At 58.1% G+C, this 25,188-nt stretch overlaps 9 protein-coding genes across 9 annotated transcripts; 6 read left to right on the forward strand and 3 right to left on the reverse strand.

Annotated features, from left to right (window-relative positions):
• Window positions 1-1,746: 1,746 nt before the first annotated feature.
• Window positions 1,747-3,291, reverse strand: MAM_01991 (serine/threonine-protein kinase psk1; the record flags this gene model as incomplete). Its single annotated transcript, XM_040820790.1, has 1 exon — window positions 1,747-3,291. The coding sequence occupies one exon, from the start codon at window positions 3,289-3,291 to the stop codon at window positions 1,747-1,749; it is 1,545 nt and encodes a 514-aa protein (XP_040681133.1).
• Window positions 3,292-4,448: 1,157 nt separating this feature from the next.
• Window positions 4,449-6,008, forward strand: MAM_01992 (U4/U6 small nuclear ribonucleoprotein Prp4; the record flags this gene model as incomplete). The annotated part of the gene is made up of 1 exon (XM_040820791.1): window positions 4,449-6,008. One exon carries the CDS (start codon window positions 4,449-4,451, stop codon window positions 6,006-6,008), a length of 1,560 nt encoding a protein of 519 aa, XP_040681134.1.
• A 784-nt stretch (window positions 6,009-6,792) lies between these two features.
• Window positions 6,793-8,179, forward strand: MAM_01993 (cyclin; the record flags this gene model as incomplete). Its single annotated transcript, XM_040820792.1, has 2 exons — window positions 6,793-7,266; window positions 7,373-8,179. 2 exons carry the CDS (start codon window positions 6,793-6,795, stop codon window positions 8,177-8,179), a joined length of 1,281 nt encoding a protein of 426 aa, XP_040681135.1.
• Window positions 8,180-9,749: 1,570 nt separating this feature from the next.
• On the forward strand, window positions 9,750-10,228 carry MAM_01994 (ribonucleoprotein (LSM) domain, eukaryotic/archaea-type; the record flags this gene model as incomplete). Its single annotated transcript, XM_040820793.1, has 3 exons — window positions 9,750-9,777; window positions 9,851-9,927; window positions 10,034-10,228. The coding sequence occupies 3 exons, from the start codon at window positions 9,750-9,752 to the stop codon at window positions 10,226-10,228; spliced, it is 300 nt and encodes a 99-aa protein (XP_040681136.1).
• A 321-nt stretch (window positions 10,229-10,549) lies between these two features.
• Window positions 10,550-12,177, reverse strand: MAM_01995 (Inosine/uridine-preferring nucleoside hydrolase domain protein; the record flags this gene model as incomplete). Its single annotated transcript, XM_040820794.1, has 4 exons — window positions 10,550-11,538; window positions 11,670-11,839; window positions 11,958-12,060; window positions 12,141-12,177. The coding sequence occupies 4 exons, from the start codon at window positions 12,175-12,177 to the stop codon at window positions 10,550-10,552; spliced, it is 1,299 nt and encodes a 432-aa protein (XP_040681137.1).
• Window positions 12,178-14,976: 2,799 nt separating this feature from the next.
• MAM_01996 (uncharacterized protein) lies at window positions 14,977-16,242 on the forward strand (the record flags this gene model as incomplete). The annotated part of the gene is made up of 1 exon (XM_040820795.1): window positions 14,977-16,242. One exon carries the CDS (start codon window positions 14,977-14,979, stop codon window positions 16,240-16,242), a length of 1,266 nt encoding a protein of 421 aa, XP_040681138.1.
• Window positions 16,243-19,056: 2,814 nt separating this feature from the next.
• On the forward strand, window positions 19,057-20,295 carry MAM_01997 (uncharacterized protein; the record flags this gene model as incomplete). Its single annotated transcript, XM_040820796.1, has 1 exon — window positions 19,057-20,295. The coding sequence occupies one exon, from the start codon at window positions 19,057-19,059 to the stop codon at window positions 20,293-20,295; it is 1,239 nt and encodes a 412-aa protein (XP_040681139.1).
• A 581-nt stretch (window positions 20,296-20,876) lies between these two features.
• MAM_01998 (uncharacterized protein) lies at window positions 20,877-21,533 on the reverse strand (the record flags this gene model as incomplete). Its single annotated transcript, XM_040820797.1, has 1 exon — window positions 20,877-21,533. One exon carries the CDS (start codon window positions 21,531-21,533, stop codon window positions 20,877-20,879), a length of 657 nt encoding a protein of 218 aa, XP_040681140.1.
• A 468-nt stretch (window positions 21,534-22,001) lies between these two features.
• MAM_01999 (rhomboid family protein) lies at window positions 22,002-23,603 on the forward strand (the record flags this gene model as incomplete). Its single annotated transcript, XM_040820798.1, has 1 exon — window positions 22,002-23,603. The coding sequence occupies one exon, from the start codon at window positions 22,002-22,004 to the stop codon at window positions 23,601-23,603; it is 1,602 nt and encodes a 533-aa protein (XP_040681141.1).
• Window positions 23,604-25,188: the final 1,585 nt, after the last annotated feature.

Here is a 25,188-nt window from a genome sequence, read left to right on the forward strand (position 1 = left end):
GCGCTTTCCAAGGTCTTTACCACCACAAGATGGAATTTTCAAGTACGCGGAGAGGAATGATGTTGGACATTCACCAGCAGGTCCTTGAATGCAGGCCGGCCTGTAATACAAGGATCTTTACGGTACAAAATCAATCAACCGGACGTTTCCCCTCGCGGTCAAAGCGCTTCAACCTCACGGCAAGAATGGACAGGCAGGGCCATAATATATCCACCAACATCACGGCCACCAAGGTTGCGGGAAGGAAACCCAGGAAACCCCGGGAAAATGGAGGCGCCACGCGTCACGAGTTGGATGCTCGCTCCATGGCACGGTTTCAAACACTTGCACCCCCCCCATCCCCCATCCCACATAGTCCCCGGACCGAGAAAAGGCAGGCAGAGAGGCGAGCGAGCGACACTTGACACAAGCCTTTGCCATGCAGCCGGCGTGACCTCCAGCAAGGTCAAGGCCAAGACGAGGAGGACGCGGCCCAAGGAGAGACGTCGTCGGCGAATGGCATCGCAACCACAGTGTAACATGCCAACAGCATGACGGGTATCGCATCTGCTACATCTTTGGCCGCAACACTCCGATGCGTTGCGATGGAGAGCCTTGGTTTTTTTTTTTTTTTTTTTTTTGCGGCTGCAGATACTTTTGCCTTGTGCTTGATCTGCCAACGTACGCTGATGACCATATCTGAGCGTCCATGGATGCGCGAGCACAAGCCCTCCACCAACGAAGATTGTCCACGCTCGATTCTGTCAACTGGGTGGCGCCGATTAGTGCCGCGTAGAGGCGCCTCTTCCCCCCCCCCGGGTTTTAGGCGTGTTTCGGGCGTCAAGGAACTTGGGCATGTCCATCCATGTCCATAGGTACTAAACAAGTACGCGGGGAGTCAAGATGCGCAACACTTAAACTTGACTGCTGTCGGACACAGCCCAGTCGCCGTCTCTGCCTTGGCTTGGCAGTCGAAAACTTGGAACAGCGTCGCTTTGCGCTTTGCGCTTGCAGACAGACAGGCCGACGAGGCAAATGCGCGTCAGACGACTCCGTCAGCTTCCTATTGCCAGTTTCACGCCCGCCGCACCAGGCGAATCCAGACACTGAACACTGCCGTCGTATCGGGACTCGGCACGCATCCCAGCAAATCCATCTACTAGTCAGTTTGCCAGTCGGCAGCCCCTTGACATGGCTGGGGTACAAGAGACAGCGCGTAGCACTGACTAGCACGGACTTGCCTCGAGGTGCGTCTCATCGACTGTCACATACGACTCGGTGCTATTGGCAGACTTCTTGCGGCCAACGCCAAAGTGTAAAATCTTCACATTCGCTAGCCATGTAAATTCAAAGTGCATCAAGCATTTCCCCGCGACGACGAAACGCTCTGATCGGCATTCAGCCTGGCCACACCTCCCTCCAACGCTCTGCCCGTGGCCACTTCTACTCTAAACGCGTAGGCTGAATGAATGCATAAAAATCAAAACCATGGCGGCGTCCATGTCATGACAATACCAAGAAAGCCATTAAAGAAGACGGTGCGCAGAGCCATCCCACTCCACAAAACGTCCGCGGATCACGATACGGGGAAACGTGTTCGTAATTCCAGCCCCTACATGCTTTTCCACCACCAAAGACGCACGTGTAGCATTACCCGTCATGTCGGATCCGGAAAAAAAAAACGGAAACAGAATAAATCCTTTCACGTTTGAAATTTGGTCGACTGCAATGCTTCGGAAGGCGACGTATAGCCAGCCAGCAGTCGCATCACACACGGTTGGCCACGGAGAGCATGCTGCTCTCGAGTAGGCTCGGTGAAGCCACAAAGCTGAAGCCGCCAAACACATCGTCCTTGGACGATCCGCTCATAGACCAAGCGTCTTTTGCTGACGTGACCAGCGGGCTGATGGCCAGGTCTGTGAATTCGGGAGCAAAGTTCTCGGCAAGCTCCGGGTCAGTGATCATGGGCTGAATGGGCGGTTCTAGCTCGCGCGCCTCGAGCTTCTTCCAGTCAATCTTGCGAAAGAAGCGGTGCTTCTTGAGAGTCAGTAGGTCTTTGGGCATGCAGTACCCCAGTCTCTTGTGGGGGTCCTTTCTCAAGAGGCGGGTGAGCAGGTCCTTCGCATCGGGGCTGAGAAAGTACGGCATGACGAGCCTCTGCTTGACGATGTTGTCTTGGATCTTGGCGTGGTTCTGGCCCCGAAACGGCGGGTTGCCCGTCATGAGGTCGTAGCCCAGCGCACCGAAAGACCACCAGTCCACGGCTCTCCCGTACCGTTTGCCAAGGATAACCTCGGGCGCCATGTACTCGACCGTCCCGAGAATCGAATTGCAGCTGTCTTCGGACTTCTCCACCGCCACCTTGGAAAGGCCAAAGTCCGTGAGGAGCAAATGACCGTCGGCGTCCAGGAGGCAGTTCTCCGGCTTGAGATCACGATAGACAACTCCGAGGTCGTTGTGGAGGTGAGAGATTGCGAGCACCATTTCCGCCATGTAAAAGGCGGCCACCGTCTCGGAAAACATCTTCTCCGTGCTGAGGTGAGTGAACAGTTCTCCGCCTTGCCCGTACTCCAGAATGAGATAGAGCTTCTCGAGGTCCTGGAAGGCATAGTAGAGCTTCACGACAAAAGGGTGCCGGTTCACGGATTCGAGTATTTGACGCTCCGTCTTGGTCTGCTCAATGAGCTTTCTGTGCACGACCAGCGACGCCTTCCTGAGCTGCTTCTGCGCATAGAGCCTCCCGGTTGCTCGCTGCTTGACGAGGAGGACGGTGCCGTAGGTTCCCTTGCCCAGGCAACGGAGGGGCTCGAATTCCTCCGAAGTCATCTTGCGCTTGGGGTTCAAGCCGCCCTCGACGAATCCGCACCGCTCCCTGACGCTGTCGCTGACGAAGTCGCTCTCCAGGTTGACTTCATAGCTGGCGGATCCGCACTCTGAGCTGTCGCTGCCGGTTTCACTGCGTGCTCCGTCTCGGCTCTGGGCGCGGCTGTTCAGTTCTGTGGTGATTCCGGACCTCGCTTGGGGACGGTCTCCGTTTCGGGCCAGAGAGCTTGAGCGTGAAATCGTGTCGAGGCTGAAGTGGTCCGTCTGCATTCGCAGCTTCGCAATACCGGACATGGTTGGAGACGGCTCAGCCTTCAGAACGGGGCTGCAGTTTGCGCTGACAAAGTCGTCAATTCGAGTTCGACCTCTCGGGGAAGCCAATGTCGGAGTCTCCGGGGCACCGTGGTCGGAATCTTCATCTCCAGAGGTGACGGGAGTGCCGTTGAAGCCACGCACAACAGTGCGGGCCGGGTTGGCAGGGCTTATCATGTTGGAACCTGGGAGGGCGGCAGGGCCTCGTCGTGCAAGGGTCGTCTAGGCCCGGAGACGGTTTTGAATCGTGCCGTGCAGGTCAAATTGACGGCACGCTCACTCAGGTGGTGCCCCGGCGTCGCTCCGGATCTGCGCGCTCCTCCGTGATGAGTGGAAGGTCGATCTCGTAGTGGCTCACAAAGCGCATCTGGTACTTGAAGAATGAGGTTGGCATGTGGGAGGGCTCCTGTATATGCATTTGGCAATAGCTTGCAGGGTGAGTTTGTGCGGTGGTTTCGTAAAGCGGTCGTGATGTTCACCGGATGGTGTACTGGGCAAGGGGAGAAGGAGAGGAAGGAGAAAAAAGAGTCCAAGGACGACTCGTGAACGGACGACTCGTGAACGGACTGGACGTCCGCGTTTGTCTAGTGGCCATGTACTCCGTAAGCGTACTATGTTTGTACTAGTACTCCGTAGTGCTAATTTAATTCATCGAAGCAACGAGGCGCACACGGGCGGACATGGCACGGCCATGACATGGACACATGGGCCCAGGGCAAATAGCCCTCCACTCATGGCCTATGGCAAGCCGCGAGGCCAGCGGCGTAAAATTAAAAAAAAAAATTGCCCTGGGGAATCCCGAGTTCCCATGGACTTTCTTTCTTGGGTTTCCCTTTTTTTATTGGGCAATTCCCCGCTATTATTAGTAATGGAGCGGCCAGCGCGTGGGACGGCTAATGAAAGCGCGACACAGTGGACCGCGTGCTGATGTGTTGAACTGACAGCAGATAGGTTGACTGAGGAGTACTCCTGTAGGTCGTACTTATGTAGTGGTACTTGGTACTTGCACCTGCTACCGCCAAAAGACTCCCCGGGCCGACGCCACAGGTTTGCGACAGCGGGTCTTCCAATGTTGGCAGAGGAAGCCCCACGCAGCTCAGGCGGCCCTCCATCTTTCCAGAGCCGCTGGCAATCGCGTCCAGACAAAAAAGCTTCATCGAAAGAGAGAGAGCTCTCCATCCACCCGTCGCACAACCTCCCACTGAGACCAAATATCAACCCCCCGTCCATGCGACAACTTATATTGACGCTTCTACAACAGCTTGGTGGCCCGTTTCTTGACCCATCCGACCTCCAAACGGCTTCGTCCCCGCCGGCATCAACTCACACACGCCATGATGCATCCGTCGCGTCAGGCATATGTCGAGGAGGCTGATTCGCCTGCCGGCATTGCGCTAGAAGACTTGAAGGATGACACCGACTACGACATGCCCGTGGAGCCGGGCGCACCTCCCGAGAAAACCTCAGCCATCCTGAACCAGTTCAATCGAAAGCGACTTGCCGCTGCCATCGCCGTGCCCACGGATGATGGCCGCGTTCGAGCGAAGCTCAGGGAGATGGGGGAGCCCGTGACCTTCTTCGGGGAGGGGCCAGGCGATCGTCGTGACCGATTACGAGAGTTGATGACCATTCAGGCCGAACTGGCAGGTCTGGAAAATGCCGACGTTGACATGGCAGACGCCCCGGCCGAAGAAGAGACCGAGGAGCAGGAGGAAGAATTCTATTCCAGAGGAGGCGAGCGACTCCTAAATGCGAGAATAAATATCGCAGAATACTCGCTGCCTCGAGCCAAACAAAGGGTCGCCTATCAAAAGCTGGAGGCCACCATTCCGTTGCGAACCCACGTCAGATTTCGCAAACAGATCAAGGAGAAGTTGCAAGAGTTCGAGCTGCAAGGCAGCCAGACCGTGGGGCAGAGGCACATTAGCATGACGAGAATGTCGCCAAGCGGAGAGCTGGTGGCCGTGGGCAACTGGGGCGGCCAGGTCAAGTTGGTAGAGGTCCCCAACCTGACCGAGAAGATGAATTTTCGCGGCCACACCAACAAGATCAGCGGTCTGTCTTGGTTTCCAGGCGCCACTCTCCCGGAGAGGGCAGTATCACCAGACACTGTGAACCTGGCTTCTGGCGGTGCCGAGGGGCTGGTACAGCTGTGGTCGCTGAATCAGGACACTCCCCTGTCGACGTTGCAAGGACACACTCGGCGTGTCTGCCGTGTCGAGTTTCACCCTTGCGGCCGCTACCTCGCCTCGGCGTCGGAGGACACATCGTGGAGGCTCTGGGACGTTGAGAGCACCACCGAGGTGCTTCTGCAAGAAGGCCACTCGAGAGGTGTCTACGCGCTGAGCTTCAACACCGACGGTTCGCTCTTGGCGACGGCTGGTCTGGACAGCATCGGCCGAATTTGGGACTTGCGATCCGGCAGGACAGTCATGATTCTGGACGGTCACTTGGACGGCCACATCAAGGCTATCCATGCGCTCGACTGGGGCTCAGACGGCCACCGTGTCTTGTCTGGGTCCGCCGACGGCTGGATCAAATGCTGGGACGTCCGCAAGGTCCAGAGAACCGGGGGCGTCGGCGCCCACAACAGTGCCGTGGCAGACATGCGGTGGTTCAGGGGCACGGACGACATCCTCGAAGGAACTCCGCCCGGTGTGGACGAGAAGGGAAACCAGATTCCCAAGACGTCGGGGACTTTCCTCCTATCGTGCGGGTTCGACAAGACCGTCAAGATCTTCTCGGCAGACGACTGGACCCTGATACAAACTCTGAGCGGGCACACGGGTCCCGTTGCAAGTGTGGATTATAGCAGAGACGGCAGATGGATAGTGAGCGGCGGTCACGATCGGACAGTCAAGCTTTGGGGTCGGAACAACACCGAGCCACTGTGAAAGAGTCGCCATGCTGCAGATATAAAGAAATAATAGACCATGTGATACCCTCCACTGAGCTCCACGTGTCCACGGTACCCTCGTCACTCTCCTCGGGCTGTGTCTACTCCAAGAGTCATCTCGCCATGGTATGACCAACGACATGTGGAAAGCCACGAGAATCTCCTCCTCCCATTCCCCCGTGTAGGTACCGCCAGATGGCCACGGCGACTCACGGCTGACGGGCCTCGACGGATGGCTCCATTGCGTGGGTTCGTTGTGGAGGAGTTCTGTTCTGGCTTGACTTTTTCTGGTTGGACGGGAACGTTATACATGTCGCGTCCATAACTCGTACAGGATCCACGGCACCGTGATGTGCCGGCAGAGTTCCATTGAAGCATCGAATGCCAACGTCGTGAGCAGCGAGCTGCGTTCCCTGCACTGACAAGACTCGAACGCTTCTTGCACAAGACGCTGTCAAATGTGCTGCAGCCGTGCAAGCGTTGCAACCCTGGGACGTTGGGCCTGTGCAGGGTGCGGTGGGTCAGGTGACCTCCTGCCACCAGTTGACGTTCTTAATTTGGCGACTTGCTAGTTTCAGTCCGGCTAGTCTCTCGTCAGCCTGGCCTGGCCCGGCCCATTGGAAGAGGCGTCTCGTCACTCCACCAAACTTCAAAAAGCCGAATCCCACCTCTTCCGTCACGCGAGCCTCATCTCGACCACAAGCACGACATAGCCCCTCCTCCATGCTGTTTCAAGGTCGCCTTCTCTCCTGGATCGCCATCCGACATAATATCCGCCGGAAATGGCGAGCATAGACCGCTACCGTCCGCCCCGCGAGGGTTATCAGCCGCCCGCCCTCCCTGGGAGCTCGCGAGCAGACGGACCATCGCGGTCTCCCGTGCCTCCACGAGAAATCCCACCTGCCGCCCCAACGCCTCCTCAGAATAGTGCGCGGACGTCTCCCCCGCGCCCTCAGACGCAGCCGCAGCCGCAGTCCGACCAACAGTCGCCCGCGCAGTCTGGCCACAATGGCCAAGGCACTGTGGCGAATCAATGGTCGTTCACGTCAGCCGAGGTTCTGAGCACGCCCAGCATCATCGATGGGATACCGCCGTCAGAGGAACGGCTCCGACGAGCAAAAGGCGTCAATTTTATCTACCAGGCTGGCGTCATGCTGGACTTGCCCCAGATCACCCTGTGGGTTGCCGGCGTCTTCTTTCACAGATTTTTCATGCGCTTCAGCATGGTGCAGGACAAAGGCGGCATACACCACTATGTAAGTCCCGTGTCTGTCCGCCCAAGTTCCAGCGGCAGACCGTCATGGCCTTTTGAGGAGACTGTCTTGCTAACCCCGGGGTCGTGTTTTTTTGGGGGGTTTGTAGAATATTGCCGCCACGGCGCTGTTCCTGGCCAACAAAGTCGAGGAAAACTGTCGAAAGACAAAGGAAATCATCATCGCCGTGGCCAAGGTGGCTCAGAAGAACGCAAAGCTTGAAATCGACGAGCAGAGCAAAGAATACTGGAGGTGGCGAGACAGCATACTGACCTACGAAGAGATCATGCTCGAGCAGCTTACCTTCGACCTCATGATTGACAATCCGTATCGGCAACTTTTTGAACTTCTCGGCCAGCTCGACATTGTCCACAACAAGAATCTTCGACAGGCCGCCTGGGCATTCTGCAACGACGCCTGTTTGACGGCAATTCCTCTATTAATCGAAGCACGGGATGTGGCGATAAGTGCCATCTTCTTCGCCAGTGTCCATACCCGTCACCAGATTGACGATATCAATGGCGAGCCGTGGTGGAGATACTTGAATGGAGACGAGGAGCGTTGTACCAGCGCCATCGAGGTGATGCGCCAGTTCTACACGGAGAATCCGCTGAGGAAGCAGAACCCGTCGCTGCCATCGCCCGCATTCGACTTGGAGAACACGCGGAGGCGTGCAGAAACACTGCCGAGCCAGCCTGACACGCTGTCTTCGAATGGCACGCCCACGGAATTGGACAGGGCTAGCCGCAGCAGAAGCCCTGCACCGAGAGCTAATGGCGCTGACAGAGGGGATGGAAGCATGCCAAGGTCACCGGTGAAAAGAAAAGACGCCGATCCTGACGGCGGGGCCGAGCACGGAAGGTCTGAAAAGCGTGCCAAGGTGTCGGAAGACGAAGGCGAGTTGGTGGAGGACTAGACGGCCTCGTTGGATTGTTCGATGAGGCCAAGCGTTTTCGTATAGGTTTTCTTTTCTTCTCTTTTCTTCTCCTTTTCCTTTTAACCCGTGTGGCGTTATGGGCAGAATTGAATCTCGGACCTTGTTGGCTTTGACCACAGGAGATACCATCAGAAGCGAGCTACAGGGTTCCTCGCGTCTTCTTTTTGTATGTAGGAACCAAGCATCAGACGGCGTCCCGGATGGTTATGGGCGCTCTTCTTGACTGTCGGGGGCACTTGGGTAGCCACAAAAAACCACCAAGCATATTATCTGTACCGTCACGGACGAGTCACGACCAAAAATGCCCAAGTACCAGGTATTGAACCGCTGGTGGTCGTGGTTGACCAAAATGTGAATCAAAAGTGAGCAATTGCTGAACAATTTCGGCGCGGCTGTCCAAGCAGCCAATGACCATTCGCAAGGCCGCAAGGCACGTCGGCCAGACCCGCACTTGCCAAGAAATTCCAGGCAGCCACACCGCAAGTCAAGACGCTCCCCGCTGATTGGACACTATTTTGCCGCTCGCCAGCTCACACCGCCCACACGAGCAGCTATAAAATTCGCGCCCGCCCGCCTGCTTTTTCGAATTTTTCTTTCCTTTCTCCTTAGCTCTCTTTGCCTTTTGGCTTAGATCAAGTGTAGTATCTGTTCTTTTCAGTTTAATCTCTGAAAGGTCTCTATTGAGACCAATCGTGATTATTCTTATTTTTGGCTCGCGGGCAGTTTCCTCTGTGCTTGCACACGATCCTGCCCACAGTGTCCCTGGTATTACACTGCCTCCAGGTGACGCGAACTCATGTCTTTTCATTGCTCCCGCTGGCTTGGCTGGCGTAGTGAAGAAGAGACGTTTAGCGGAGTGATTGGCCTGATGCTATGAAACGGCATTTTGAAGGTAGCTTTTCAAAGTAGCCATGTGGGGGAGATGTGGACTGGCAGATGGAATTATATCGAATGAACACGCGTACTGGCAAAGGATTGAGCTTGAGAAGGATCTTTTGTGAATGTACATGTCCTAGCAGCGGCCGAACTTGCAGAGTCGTTTCTGGCAGAGAGGGCTGTGATTTTGTGATTTTGACGGTGCTCTTTTGACGGTGCATGGTAAAGTGTCTACCCACGTTGTTACCATTGCATCCCGCGTACAATTATGAGCCGGCGCCCACCGGATAACCGCCGTCGGAGCGATGCCATGGCTCGACGATATTGGACAGCAAAGAATGCGTCGCCTTCTTGCGTTCCGTCGCTTGTGTCCTCGCCTCCCTCCGTCGCACGCACTTTGGAGCCTGGTGCCTGAATTTTTTGTGCGGCGACAACGTAGCCCAACGCCCAACGTGGCTTAGCGCGCCTCCGCCTGCTGGAGAGCAGACCTGCCCTGTCCCAACAGCAAATGAAGCTTCAAACGGCATAGTATTTGCGGTTTTTCCTCCCCCGCCTCGTCAACCTTCCAGGAAAACAAAAACAATCCTTTGTCGTCGGCACTCCCGGCCTGCCTGACTGCCTGCCGCCTCCGCGCCCGTTTTCGTTCCGCGCCAGCCGGGGGGATCCTGCAAGCATGGCAACTCTAGGGGGATACCTCAACAGTAAGTGTGCCTTGGACCTCGTCGCCGTGCCCGGCCGCCGGGCGCGCTCGAGTCCCGACTGACGCACTCGCAGAAAAGGTGCTCGTGGTGACGGCGGACTCGCGAATCCTCGTCGGCACCCTCGCAGCCTGCGACCAATCGACCAACCTGGTGCGCGGTGCCCTACCAATCTACCCCTTGACGGTGTCGTCGCTGTGGAACAGCAAATAAATGGCGGCAGTCGCTAACGTCTCCCGTTTCCCCGCGGCCCATCTAGGTCCTGACCGGGACGGAGGAGCGCGTCATCCACGAGGCGGATGACCAGGAGCCGTCCGAAGTCCACCCGCTCGGCTTGTACCTCGTGCGCGGCGACAACGTGTGCTCCGTGGGCCTGGTGGACGAGAGCCTGGACGGGAGCATCAACTGGACCGAGGTCAAGGGGTCGGAAATCGGCGGCATCAAGCACGTCTAGACCGGGCCGGGCGGGCTCGGCGCGGGCGGTTGGTTACTTGCTGGGAGGCTGACTGGCTGGCTGGCTGGCTGGCTGACCCTGGGGAACGGGGGCTTGCAGGGACGGGGGGGCGTTTTGGGGTTGACGGCGGCCTTCTTTTGAAAATACATGTTGGCTTTTCTCTTTGGTCTCTTTGCTTGAACTACTTGCTTTCTGGTTGGGCCAAGTTTGCCCCGACGGCTACGTACGTCTGGTGCTGGGGGCCGTGCTTGGCACCGTGGTCATGGTTACGCGTCGGCTATGGGAGTTCTATGTTCTATGTAGTACGTGGTTGGCGTTGCTTCACGCAAACACGCGCTCCATCCAAACATCCTTGAAGATGTCCTCGCCGGGGGACCCGATGAGACGATTGACTCTGTTGCCCTTGAGGACGCTCAGCCAGCCGAGCGTGTCGCCCGGGGCTTCGTCCTGGTCGACGACGCTGGGATCGTCTCGGGGGTCGGGGGATGCCAGGGCCGCCAGCTCGGCGGGCCGGCTTCGGAGCCGCTTGTCGACGACGTGCATGCCGCGGGTCCATTGGCCCGAGGTTTCGACGCGAATGTCCTCGAGCTTGGCGGGGAACTTCCACTTGGGGTCGTCGTGGGTCAGCATGTACCATATCGTGAGGGGGTCGTGCAGGGAGAGCCCGGGCTCGCTCCCGTCGCCGCGCATCTTCTCGATCTGGCTCAAGGCTCCCTTGATGAAGTGCGACGTCCACGTGGCCAGGGGGCTGCCTGCGTCGATGTAGGGCTGAATGCGCTCGGCGAAGAAATGCTTCTTGATGAGGTGGGGGGTGGTGATGTCGAGGGGGGCAAGGGTCAGCCTCAGCTGGCGCGAGAGCTTCTCCGGGTACGCGCGCAGAGCGAACTCGCCCTCGGGGGCCGGGGGCATGGTGGATGCCGGGTTGTACGAGGTCAGCGCGTAGACGCGGGCGGCGGCAACCGTGTCGGCGTAGCAGTTGAACTCGGCGACGGGGGTGATGTTGCCCTCGACGTTGACGGCCCCGCCCATGACGACCAGCTCCTTGACTCGGAGGAAGGTTTCGGGGTCCTCGGCGGCTGCGAGGGCGACGTTTGTCAGGGGGCCTACGGCGCAGATGGAGACGGTGTCGACGGGGTTCTCCCTGAGGATCCGCAGAATCTCCTCGTGCGCGGGCTCTCTGGACGGCGTGAAGAAGGGCGAGTGCGCGTGCGCCTCGGCCGCCGCGTCTGCTTGGAAGAGGGCTTTCCAAGTGTCGGCTGGGCAGAGGTGAGGATGCGCTTCGTGGACGTTGTGCAGGCCATCCAGACCGTCTGTCGTGTACGGCTCGGGTCAGCTTGGACAGGACCGGATACGCAGTCGTAGAGGCACCGGAACTTCCGGGGGGCGAAGCCCTTCCCCTTCCCTGGCCCGTCTCTTGTCCCTGGACGGGTGCGGCACTCACGAAAGTAATCGGCCATCAAGCAGTTGTCCTCGAGAGAGTGCTCAGGTCCGACGGCGACAATGGGCTTGCTCCTCTTCATGGCCTCAAATCCCTCGGCCCTACCGGTGGATTTTCTCCATTGCAACTCCTTTTCCAAGACGTGAAACATGGTGACGACGTTGCGAAGGCAGCTAGCGTCGGTCAGCCTTGGTGTCTGACATGTCTCTCCCCCAGTTCCCCCCCTTTTCTCTTGAAAGGCACGAGGTCATGGCCGGGAACAAGAGTGCATGTGCATGATGAATGTCTCACCTCTGCAGAGGAACATTTCCGTACGTGACGGATAGCATGGCGACCTCGAGCTCCTCGGGGGAGGCGCTCAGGGCCAAAAGCATGGCCATGACGTCGTCGACGCCTAGACGTGCCTCCGGTTAGCCCGCCGCCGATAGTTACACCTACTCTGCGTCTCCTGGTGTTGTACCGCAATATACCTACCGGGGTCGGTGTCAATGATGATCTTTTGCGGCGCCATCTTTGCTGACGGGAAATCACACAACGGCGGCTATGGCTATGATGTGAGGGAGCGTGAGCTTGCAGGGTGGACTTTATCTCATGTCCAAGGTTGCAATGCAGACCACCGCTACAGGCAAGAAAAGGACCGCGTGGCAGAGGAAGAACAAGGCGCCTGCGAACTGAGCCCTGGGTGTCGTGCGGACAGCCCCTTGCTGGTCTTGCAGCAGTAAGCAGAATCCTGGCAGCTGGAGGGCGGATTCGAAAGTTCCTGGCTGAATAGCCGCGCCCGAGGGGCAAGGTAATGTATGTCGCGGGCTGGGGAGACAGAGACTCGCCACGATGCTGACGGGACGAGGAGCGAGGGCTCTTTTTTCTTCTCCAAGCCAGCCGGGTCGTGGCGACCCCTCGTGAGATTGATAGTCCGGTACGTACCTGGGTACTTGGCTACCTGCTAGTACTTATTAGCAAGTACCAAGTACTCCGTACTTAGTTGGTGGTGGAGAGGAGGGAGGGGGACACGCTCGGCCCTTGGTTGCGGCGGAGGCCGGCGGAAGACGCCGTGGCCACGAGTCAGGCACTCACTGATGGGGACTCGGAACTGTGTCAACCTACAAGTATATATACAGTATACACGAATACACCGTGGTGTATCATGGTCTCGCACGCGACAGCCTGGATGACGCATAGTAGTGTCGGGCTTCCCACGCGTGCGACAGCCAGCTAGTATTTAAAAAGTGCAGAAACAATACAAGCGTAGACGCCCTCCGCACACCGGTGCAAGCCATGACGGATCAAATATGCTTCGCGCACCATCGTGGGTGGCTGGTAGCCAGCAATCTGTGGCTCCTCACCGCCTAAACAAGTCTGCAAGCTGGTGAGAGTGGGGCCGTCAGTCTGCCGGGAGCGGCCGCTGCTGATCCGGCACCGGACAGGCCGTCGGCCCCACGTCCAGCGCTTGTGCATACTACTAGAAAAGAAGAAGAATAGAAGAGGATGAATCTTGATAATCGTGGTAGAAGCGACAGAACGAAACAAACAGGCTGGCGAGCCAGTATGTGGGTCTGAGATGGGTGCGGGCCGACAAGTACATGATATAAAGTGATCAAGACGTGCAGGTTAGCCTGGCGTGGCGGCCCTTTCACGCGAAGACATTGTAGCCAACGCATCGGCGTCTGCTTGTCGCCTCCCAGAGGACACAAGTACCACTGTCGCCTTCTCGATGGCGGATATTGGATGTGATGGACGACTGCTCGAGATCCTGCTCGGTCGTCTGTGAAAGTGGTAGAGCGGCGCGGCAACCAAGACCGGGACGCGATACAAAGCGTACAGGTTAGCGGTAAGGCTCTGCACACGATTTCGACGCCATTCGTGGTCGGTCAGAATCCATTTCTGAGCCAGTCAGTGGTGCTCTCGATGCCCTCCACTGCAGCCGTATCTTAGATTGGAAGAACGAGGACGGCAGATCTCGACAGCGCTTGTAAACTTGGCGAATTGATGGTTGATGTCGAGGCTGTCCGTCTGCCTGCTAGATCCGCCCACTCGACTTTGATGTGGTATCTGTCAAGTGGCAAGGATTGGTGGATTCTATGATCGACTTGGTTGACGGCGGGCTTTGTCGAAGCTGGCTTTTGGTTTGTAAACATCGCACAAATAAATATATACGTGTTCATGTCTGCCGACAAAATGTCATTCTGAAGGACCACGAGCCACGTGCAAGTACCAAGGCAGTACGAAGGAACCCGTGACGGCACTTGGGTACCTGAGCGCACCAGTGGGCATTCAAGGTACTTAAGTACTTGGGGTGACTAACATGTGCCTCCTGAGCTTACGTCAAGACAGCTTCCATTAGAGTTTGCTGCTAGCATAAAGAAGTATGTGGCATTTTCCCAGCTGTCCCGTTAGAGCTCTGCTGCCCTTACAAGCGGGCAGCCGCGTGTGGCCGGCTGGCAGCTGGTTTGACACCTGCCTAGTGCCAAGACCATCTGGCGACGTCGCCACAACTCGGGATGCATGTGCCGTCCCAGTACGGAGTATGTATCATGTACGGCCTCCCGTGCACAGTCTTTGAAGCCAGGCACCCGGGCACCAGGGCACCAGGGCACCCAGCACCCAGCACCTGCAGTGTCGCACGCACGACTCCAGCTGCACGCAAGCCGCACGAGTGCTTTGGTACTTGCTGTCGAGGTCAAAGTCCGGTGCGTATTATTAGTGGTCGGCCGGTCCAATCCACATGCAGGCCAACTAAAAGTCTGGAGTGGCTACGGAGTACTCCGTACTTAATTGACATCTGGCCATTCCAAAATCACCTGTCCCACCTCAACTCACTGCCTTCCCTTCTCGACCTGCCTCTGGTCTCTCTTCACTCTTCACCACCTCTCAATTTCTACTCAGTCTCTCCCGCCCTCTCCTTTCCATCCTCTTGTTACTGCTTCTCCGTCTTACATTCCTGTCATCCATAGCCTGTTGGTTTTCTGTCTATTCGCCAGCGCCCTGCCTCATCCCACCGCCCCTGACCTCCTTTCCCGACCCCGTTTTGAGATCACCCTCCGCCTTCAGTCAACTACCTCGTCGGTACCGCGTCGACGGCCTCGATTGGCAAAGCATCGCCATACTTGGGCCCGAGCGATTGTTGCGTCGACAATCTAGAGCCGGCCGACTTTACAACGTTTGCTCGGTCCTTGGCCTTTCCTCTGGGCGCCTCTTCCGGGCCTCGCTGATCCTTGGCCATCGTTTATCGAGCCGAAACCGTCTCGCTTGCTGCACTTTGTGGCTCCTGCAGTGCTTCTCTGAAACCCTTGGTTTCACACCGCACACCACCATGGCCGACTCGAACATGAGCTACATGTACACTGCCACGGCTTATGCCGCCCTGCTGGGCCTTGGCTTTGCCATCTATCATGTTTCCACCAAAAAAGCCAACGGAAGAACTGCGGCCAATCCCCCACGCATTGCAAGGACCCGACAAAATGAGCCACGCAGGGAGGATAGAAAGAAAAAGCAACGCCTAGAGACCTTCACCTCTGAGGCCCAGGAAGCCTCCAAGGCCAAAGCTCGAACCAATGCTGCCGCTGGGCCCCCTCCGGCTCAATCCTCTGTAGACGATACGCCAGACGATGGGGTGGACAATCGCGAATTCGCCAAGCTGTTGGCAAAGGCCAAGGAAGGCAAGAAGTTTAGCCACAATACGGAGGGAGGCAAGCACAAGGAAAAGTCTGTCAAGCAGTCCCGGGCGAACCAGCTGTATAGCAACGTTGTCCAGGAGAAGCCGACGGATACCGGTGCCGAGGCCGATGATGATCGGTCCTCAGTCGAGTCCCCAGTCGAGTCTCCTCAGGAGTCTCCAGAAGCTCGCCCCGTGGATGCCTCGGGCATCAGTGATATGCTTGAGCCTGCCGCTGCTGGCCCTTCTGTCCTGCGGATTACCGACGCGGACAAGCAAAAGGAGAAGCTCAAGACAACCAAGGCACCTCAAAAGACGGAATCCAAGAAACAACGGCAAAATAGAAAGAAGGCGGAAGCTGCCAAGCAAGCACGTGAAGAGGCAGAGAAGGAGCGCAGGGTCTTGGAGGAGAAGCAGCGACGAACTGCACGCATAGCTGAGGGACGGCCGGCCAAAGATGGCTCCCAGTTCAAGCCCACCAACGGCGACAGCTCCTGGGCCAAAGGCGGTCCCAATGGAACTGGTGCCAAGCCCGTCGAGAACGGTGAAAAGTCCTTGCACCAGCCTCTGGATACCGTGGACAAGGCGGCAGGTGAAGTCAAGAGCCAACAGGCCCAAGCACGGTCCGAGAATTCGTGGATTACCTCTCTTCCCTCTGAGGAGGAACAGCTCGAGATGCTCAAGAACGACGCTGACGAGTGGAGCACTGTCCCAGCCAAATCCTCTCGGAAGAGCAAGAAAAGCTCTGGCGGCTCTGGGGACGAGGCGCCCAAGCAGCCAGCTGCTCAAACCGACAAACCCACGCCTACACCTGCACCAGCGCCAAAACCGACATCCAAGTCTGGTGCTCCTCAGAGCTTCGGTGCGTTCTCAGCACTCGATGACGGTGCAGCCGAAGAGGTAGAGGAGGAGTGGGACGTCTAAATGATTGGCAGGATTTCAATACTAATGCAGTGCTGTAGCACAAGCCCGCCTATAAAGTTTTTCGCTTCGACCTTGGGCCTGGGGTATCATGAGATGCACTCTGACCCTGTATAACTACCGCAAGTTGACGCGAAGCTGTCATCTTTTTCAATTCACATGTTTTTATTGTTTAGTTTGGAACTTTATTTTCTCCGCAGACCGGCGAAACATGGTTGATCGCAAAAAAAGTGTAACTGATATCTGTAGCACAGGGGAGACGGGCGCTGCATTAAAGAAGGGGAGGGGGGTGGTGTGTCGGGGAAAATGCCCGTCCAGCACAAACGGTGTTCCGGCAGGGCAGCTCATGTCCAATCGATGCTGTGATTGGAATTCTGACGACTTCGAGTCTGCTTTGATTGGCCCTGCTCAAAGTACAAGCCAGGGGGAAAAACAAAAAAAAGAAAAGGTGATGGGGTTGAATATGGAATTTGAGATGATGAGTTGTTGGCTGTCCATGGCAATGGCATTGCTGTGTATGTCGCGATTCTAGGGCCTGGTAGAGCGGCAGCATGAAATTGAATTTCCTTGGATACATTATTACGCGGACGCATACTTCGGTCAACAGCTAGGTGGATAGATGGTACTCGCGGTTTGGTCGTTGCTTTGGATCCCGAGGCGCGGGGGGCACGTCTCCTCCTCCTCCTCTTCTTCATCGGGCGCATTGGGCGCTTGCTGCCCCATGTCTGGGAACTTGAGCAACTGCGTACTTATACATACTAGGACCCCGTACTCCGTACCCCGTACTAGTGCTCCGTAATCTCGAAGGTGCCAGCTTACCGGAAACCATCTGTGCGCTAGCTGCTTTTGCCGCGGGCGTCTGGACGGGGGCGCTGCATCTCGCATGGGACGCACTTGATCGTGTCTGGTGGTGGCGTCTACGGCTTCGACGGCCTGCGCTCAGCCAATCACAATCACGCTGAGCTGAATGTTGGTTGGTTGGGCAAGATTGCATGCACACTGTTGCAGAAGGATGGGGGTTTCTCTTCTTTTCTTCTTTTTTCTTCTCCTTCTCGACATCTTCCCCTCTCCTCGGTGCCGCCCCCCTGAAATTTTCTACACATGATGCAGTACGGAGGCGAACGTATTTGGTGGACGCAGGCTGGTTCCCGAGTTGACGGTTCGTGCGACGGTGCTCACAGTTGGGCGCCCCGCCGTCGGCAGCCACCAAAGTCAAGGACATACTCCGTTAAGTACATAGTCCGTACACATAGTACGGAGTATAGTACTATGCATGTACTCCGTACTGCACTTCATATTGCTCGGACTGGGCCACACTTCCATTAATATTACTACGCACATATCGCCATCACACCGGATCCTCCAGACGCCCGGCGCCGGCCCAACAACAACACATGGACACTGACCGTTGACAGTTGTAATTGTCATGATGATGAGTTGTTGCATGTCTTGTGCATACAGTACAACACTGCCGCTCCCGGCTTGCATGCCAACCCGTCAACCGACCCCAGGCCCACGAGGCTCCGTTGCAGGGCCGTTTCCGCACGCACCCTTGCCCTTGTCCTCGGCTCAAAACGGCCACGATGGACCAGTTCATCTCAGACGCCGTCTCGCCCGCACCCTGCCTGCAGAATCGATTCCCCAGTCGGGCCTAGGCTCGCCATGGCGCCGGCGTCTCGTTGACGTCGGCTGCGTTTGACGCAGCAATTGAGTCGAGCTGACGCTGCCCTCACGCCGACACCGTCATCGCTCCATGACTCCACGGCTCCCTGGCTCCATGACCAGCTTGCGCGGAGGCTTGCCGCAAGGAGGGGAGCGGCGTGGGCCTGGCCTTTGCCCTTGCGTGGCCAATGCCAGTCAGTGCCGGACCATCAACCGCCGCCGCTCAGTTTGGGCAACGGGCACTGGCACTGGCACCAGGGCTCTCAGCCATCCCACTCACCACTCACCCACTCACCCACGCCCCCCCCCCCTTTCCCCCTCCTCCAGGCGCTCCAGGCGTGCCGGTGCCCGTGGGCCTGCTGTGACTGGTCGACTGTCTCACTGCCGCTTGGCGGTTCCTGTGCCTGCCCACTCCATCGCCCACCCGAAACGACCCCCAAGTGCGTGCTGATGCGGCGGCGGGTACGTCTTTCCATCCTCCCATTTCCCTCCGTCTGCCTGTTTCCAGTCTCTCATCGCATCTCTCCGCCGGCACTTCCCCCTCATGTCTATCCTCCGTTTCCCTCTGCCCAATTCTTGTCTTCAATTCGCCGCCTAACAAGTCCAATCTCCTCTGCTTTGTTGAAAAATCTCTTCCATTTGTACCCATCTTTGCCTGCGCTATTTCCTGACGTGGCTAGTCCAGTCTGGTCTGGGCCTCAACTGCCTGTCTCGCCCCCTTTGCCCGTCAAAAGACCGCCGCCCTCTCGACGTCGACGTCGACCCTCGACCCTCTCAACCCTCGACTTGGAGAGCCATTCACCCCCCCTGCAAGACATTTGGCCGCTTGCAATCCCACTCCAGCCAAGCCAAAAGCCCGCAACGCCGTCTGCTCCGACCATAGTGCAACTGCTCTCGATTCCGTCTTCTGTTTCCTCACGCCATCTCCCGACTCCGTAACCGAGCTTGCCGCTTATAACCAACACCTGTTGCACTCCATTGTCTTTCCTTTCGACTACTTGGGCATCACAGGACATTTTACAATTGCATCGTCCTCGCCGCGATTCGATTTTTCCTCCTCTCCATACGGATTGTGCGGCCTCCCATGTACACGCAACACCAGGCAGCAACTTCACAACAGGCTTGATGAAGGGGATCCCCTGATTTATCAACGTCATGTCTTTGCCCGTCGCTTTCCAGTCGGCCGTCTTCTACTTCCTTGCCTGCACACCATGCGCAAAAGTTCGTCATCGACAAAAAGCCAAGGCCCAGGCGAGGAAAGAGAGGGAGGACAGGGCCAAGTTGGTGGCGGAACAGCCCGGCTTGTACCGGCATCCTTCGCCGTTCAACACGAATCCCTACTGGCAGGAGGAAATCAGCATGGGTCCGAGTTTGCCCAAAAAGTCCGTGAGCAAGAATTCCAGTCAACGTGGTTTGACTAGCAGCTCAGGGCGGGACAGTGTGACACCTAGCATGTCTGAACACACAAACATTGGTGACAGTCGAACGCGTTTCAGTGACAGTATGACGGCCATGCCGCCAGATGACACTTTGTCCGGGGATTGGAACCGGCGACGAGGTTATCAACGCGAAGACGAGGAACTTTGGGGACAGTTGACCGACCCGGGATATGTCGGATCAGGACACAAGTTGATGGACGCCTTCTCAAAAGCTCGCGACTCCGCGGGGAGATTAATCGAGTCTACCTTGGGAATCGAAAAGGAAGTGACGGAACAGGAACGCCGCGACTTTTATCTAACCCCCAAGAACCCACCGGTGAATGATTATCACCCACCCGTGGTCAGCAGCAGACCTCCTCACAGGGATGCCCGTAAATGGATGCTGCAGCCGCCTCCGCCGGCCAAGATAATGGAAGGTAAAGTTCCTGTCTTGCGTGCCGTCAGCTCCGGAAGCAAGTCGAGTGGCGGGACATTGATAGGAGACGACGGCAGCTTGGGTCGCAAGTTGCACGAGAAGATGGCCAAGGAGAGGAGGACAAGGAAGGAGAGCAACCCAACTGAGGTCGAACTTATCGAGTCTCTCTTCATCACCCGCAGCAATCTGTCAGTAGGCCATACCCGGAGTCGCAGCCTGTCCTTCAACGGGTCGGACGATTCCATTGACAAGCCGTCCGAGCGACGCCGCAGTCGTCGACGTGTGCCTGTGGCGGTGCCTCCCGGGATCGAATCTGACGCCGATGCGGACACTGTTCCGCCACTGCAGATATCAAAAACGTTTAGTCACACCAGCAGCGCCATGGGACATGTTGCCCAGAGACCCAAGCTGGAAACAATACACAGCACAGACGGGAGTGGGGGCTCTCGCACGCTGTCAAAAAAGTCAAGGCGACAAAAGTCTGCCAGAACTAAGGCCAACGTCTGGGTAGATTCTCCAGTGGGAGATGACACAGACTAGAGGCATTGCCGCCGACACATTTGAGTTTTGCGGCGTCTTCCGACGCTCGTTCTGCACCATATTGGAGTTTCATAGCATTCACATTTCGAGTTGCGTTGACCGCATTAGACAGCGAATTGCGAGGCGTTTGTTTATTACACTGTTTTCATCTTGTATAGCATTGGGACTCTCATGGGATCGGCACGCGTCCAGCTTGGATTTATTATCTTTTGAACGAGGGGGACTAGGTAGTCATATGTGTATATGTATATATACATCATTACAAAGGTCCACGACACTGTGCACACGTGACACAGTACCTTGTGTCCGTAATCTTGATGGCTGCTGCATCAGAACTGTGCAGCTGACAATCAAGTTTCATTGACCACGCGACAAGAAAACCTGATTGCCTTGACTCTTGAAGATGCCTCACGCCCTTGAATCGACTTGAGTGTGCGTCCATGCCCAACAATTCCCACGTGTACAATTCTTGTCCTTTTTCCTTTTCTTTCCCCTTTTTGGGTACAAAAAACTGCGACTTGTTTCCCTCTGTCAAACAACGACGCCGCAACGCAAACTCTGAACATGGGGCGACACCCCATTCACAGGTGCATGCCACCATCGTCTTCGCCGTCGCTGCCGCCCAAGTCCCGCATCCTCTCCTCCATTGCCCGCCTCAGCTCCTCATCAGTCAGCCTCCCACCGGGATGGTTCCCAGGCCCTGTTGGAGGAGCAGGCCTCGGATCCGTACGAACCTGCCCGTCGCGTATCGTGCCGGTCTGAAAAGTGCCGTCCGTCCACGCCGAGTGCGTCGCGTGCTCGTGCTCGTGCTCGTGCTCGTGCTCGTGCTCGTGGCCGTTGGGCCGGGATCCCGCGTCCGCGTCCGCGCCCGCGCCCGCGCCCGCTCTCGCCTCGCCGGCAGCGGCCTCTGCCTCCTCCTTGCTCCGGAACTCGGTCCAGCCGAGGCCGCGGCCCTCCAACTCGGCCCGGATGAGGGCCATCCGCTGGGCCATGCGGTCTATCACCACCTCGTTCTCCCGGATGGCGTCGATGCAGTCCTGGTCCGGGCCGGGGGCGGCGCCGTCGCCCGGCGCGGTGGCCGACCCCTCGGCGAAGGGCTTCAGCTGGTCGTTTGAGTAGTGCAGGTGGGCGATGGAGTTGCGGATCTCGAGCACCTTGACGTGCAGCATGGGGACGGAGAGGTCTTTGAGGGCCGTGGCGAAGCGGGCCGGCGATATGGGCCGCGTGTCTGCCGACATGGCGGATGGATGGTTGGGCGTTGTGTCGGCGTCTTGGAGGACCGACGTCGATGCATGCGGAGTTGCGAGGCGGTCTGGGGTGCTGATGGAGTGGCTGACTGGTGGGGGTGTCGGCCGGGTTCTGCCGTGCCGAGCCGGTCTGTCTGTCTTGCTTTCTCTCTGTCTTTTTTTTTTTTTCCGAACCTCCAACTGCCAACTGCCAACTGCCGACACCCAACATCCGCATCCAGCATCCCGCTTCCAGCATCCAGCATCCAGCATCCCGCTTCCGGCTGGATGCTTGGACGACCCTGCGACGTGCGGCTCCGAGGGCACGACGCGCGCAGGAGGCGTTTCCTGCGGCCTTGCTGCTGCTGCGAGATGAACGTGCTTACCGCTTGTCCGGGGCGTTGCGCGCGCGCCGTGGCGGCCGCTGCGAGGGGACTGCGACTGTCCACGGCGGACGGGCCACGACTCGTGTCGCGCGCCATGTGTTCGCGGTCGGCCGTCCTCGTGTACCCCGGGTCGTGGCGGCCGCCGAGGGTGTGTGTGCGCGCAAGCCCGCTTGATTTGCTTCAGGGCCGGCGTACGCTCTTCAGCTCCTCGTCCAAGGTCGTCCGGAACTACGAGGACCTCCCGCGCGACTACCGCGACCAGCAAGGGCTGCAGTTCCGCGCCGGCGACCTCTCCGAGGAGGAGATTGGCAGGATATTCGGGGCGGGATTCTCGGCCGCGGCGGGGAATCGATTGCTGCGCATACTGCACGGGCGGCGGGTGGCGGGCACCTTGGACGACCCGGCGTTTGCCATTCACACGGCGCAGTTTCCGGAGGCGCTGGTTGCCAGGGGGCTGGAGTACCTGCGGCAGCATGTCCCGGTGGACGAGGTCATGAATGCCGGGCTGAGGGCGGAGGACGAGCTGAACCAGATGGACCGCGAGGCGGAGGAGCGAGCGGCGCGAGAGGGGGCCGCGGCGCCCGGGCGAGACGACGCGACCGAGGGCGAGGACGCAGCCTCCGAGGCGGACGACCCGGTGTACGGCCGAGGCGCCTTTGACCGCATCCGAGCGCGCAACATTTCCAGGCAAAAGGCCCGGGACAGGGCCGCCGAGGAGGAGCGTGCGGCCAAGGACGCCGAGGAGCAAGTTGGGGTCTCGGGGCCCCTGGCCAGACGGCCGGACGGCAGCCGGGCCATCAGCAACCCCAAAGTTGCAGAGTACTACGAAAAGGCACAGTCGGGGCTGGAGGCGCCGCCCGAGATGAAGACGTGGGAGCGCGTGCTGCCGTCCTTGACGCTCGTCGCGCTGGCGTTGGGCTTCATGGCCGCCGTGGCCATGGTCTACGAGGAACCCATGCCGCGGTACCGGCTGCTGCGCGACGTTTCCACCGCCCACGCCACCGTCGGCACCTTGATCGCCATCAACGCCCTCGTCTTCCTGGGCTGGCGCGTGCCGCCGCTGTGGTCCCTGTTCAACAAGTACATGATTTTCGTCGTGGCCACGGTCAAGCCGCCGACGCTGTTTACCGCCGTCTTCTCCCACACCAAGCTGAGCCACATGCTGGTCAACATGGTGCCGCTGTGGTTCGTCGGCACGGCGCTGCACGAGGAGCTCGGGCGGGCGGATTTCCTCACGCTGTACCTGGGCTGCGGCGCCGTGGGCTTCCTCGGCAGCCTGGTCACGTACACACTAAGGGGGTGGTTGACGGTGACGTCGCTGGGGGCCTCGGGCGCGACGCTGGGCCTTTGCTCGGCGTACTTTTGGGCGCACAGGAACGACGGCTTCAAGGTGTTTGGGCTGCCGCGGCAAGGGGATGGGGTCCACGGCATCGTGTTCCTGGCCCTGATGGCGGCGCTGCAGATGGCGGCGTTTGGCAGGACCAGGACGCTCAAGGTGGACATTGCCTCGCACCTGTCGGGGATGGCGGCCGGCATTGTGGGCATTGAGATGCTGAGCAGGACGGGGAAGAGGAGGAGCAGGAAGGGAGAAGACGCGGAAAAGGAGCTCATTGATGTCTGGGGTGCTGATGGCCGGGGAGGCGGCGGCGTGAAGGCGGCCGGGGGGAGTGGCAGGCCCAGGGTTGGCCGAGGGTGAGGGTTGATGAATCTGTGTATTAATAGACTTGTCCATGCATGTATAGACCTGCTCATCTCCTCGCCATGTACATGCGAACATATCGACCGCAGTACTGTTCCAAGTGTGGCCGCGCCAAATTCGATATTGGGACGAGGATTGTGAGCGGAGCGAGCATTGCATTACCATTACACACGTCGGCAAGCGCTGGGCCGCGCGTACAAGCAAAGGCCATATGGAGAGGATGTAATCGCATGGTTGAAGCGTTCGAGGAAAGACGATGCCACGCAGCAGTGCCACGCATGCGGTGCCGTGCCGTTGACTCTCAAGCTTGAAGCGACAGAGCGAGGCCTCGGCCAGGAATCAGGATTGCCGAAAATGCGACTTGCCAGAAGGTGGGGCTGGCGAATCGGCGGAGACTCGGCTACGACTTCTGGAAGTTGGTGGGGCTGAAACGGAGGCCAGGCGCGTCTCCTGGGCAACGGGGATTTTGCAACAGGACTATGGGCCTCTACGGCTACGGCGTAGCTGCACTTGTTGTTACGCCAATTCCGCACCATGTCCCGGGGGCCGCTCTGGTATGTGAGGTGGTCAATCACCGGTCGGTCAGCAAGTCAGTCATGGACTCGCGGCGGGCGGCTTTGAAGGGGAGGGAAGTGGTCGACTGTCAGGTGCCGACTGATGGGTGTGTGGAGCGGGCTTGCGGGCACCTTCCTTGTTCCACCTGGATCTGGTCTTGCTCGCTCCTGCCCCCTTCCTCCACGCACTGGCGATGGCGATGGCGATGGCGGCGGCGGCGGCGATGGATTGAGTCGTGGAGTGTTTGACATTTGGTCCTCCGCTCGCCCGCCCAGCTGCACGTAGTCGGTTGGCAGCATTTGCAGTCCTTGTCCTTGTCGCCTGTCCTCTTGTGTTTGTGTGTGTGAGCCTGCCTGAAGGTGACAAGTGACGATCCTGACGGCAACTTTAAAAATCTCGTCTTGCCGCCCGTCAGGTCAGCACAGTGCATCCCAGCCGCATTGACGCCAAACAAATGACAAAACCCACTGGGCCGCTTAGCCTCTTCTTCGCTCCTTCCCTTGGCCCTTTTGCATTCTTGCGCCTCGAGGTGAAGCTCGCCTTCCCCCCCAATCAGTTCATCGCTTGGCCGGCCCACGCCCACGCCCTCGCCCGCTTCTCCCGTTTCCGACCGACTCCGCTTGGTTGGCCGTCGTCGACGACTTCCCTACTTCCTCCAAATCACTCACTGCCTCCTTGTCCACGACTGGGAGACGCGACATTCATTCAACAGCATCTCTTCTTGCAAAATTGAATCGGAACGCCGTCTGTCGTCCGCGTCCACCTGTCCGTTGCCTGGCTCTTCGCGAGCACCTCGTCTCTTCGGCTTCAGGACATTCTCCGACATTCAACCAATCTCCCCTGCTGGACTTGCCAACGCCCACGCCCCGTTGCACCGCCATGATTTAAGCTGGGATCTCTGTCTTGTGCCGGGTTTCGTGTTTCCTCTTGACCTCTTCGCCTCTCGTCACCTCCGATCACTCGCGGAACCGCGTCACCCATTCTGCCCAGGAACTGCCAGCTGACCAGCCGTGGAAGAAATGACGTC

This window comes from Metarhizium album, assembly GCF_000804445.1.
Source record: "Metarhizium album ARSEF 1941 chromosome Unknown scaffold_3, whole genome shotgun sequence".
Taxonomy (NCBI): Eukaryota; Fungi; Ascomycota; class Sordariomycetes; order Hypocreales; family Clavicipitaceae; genus Metarhizium; species Metarhizium album.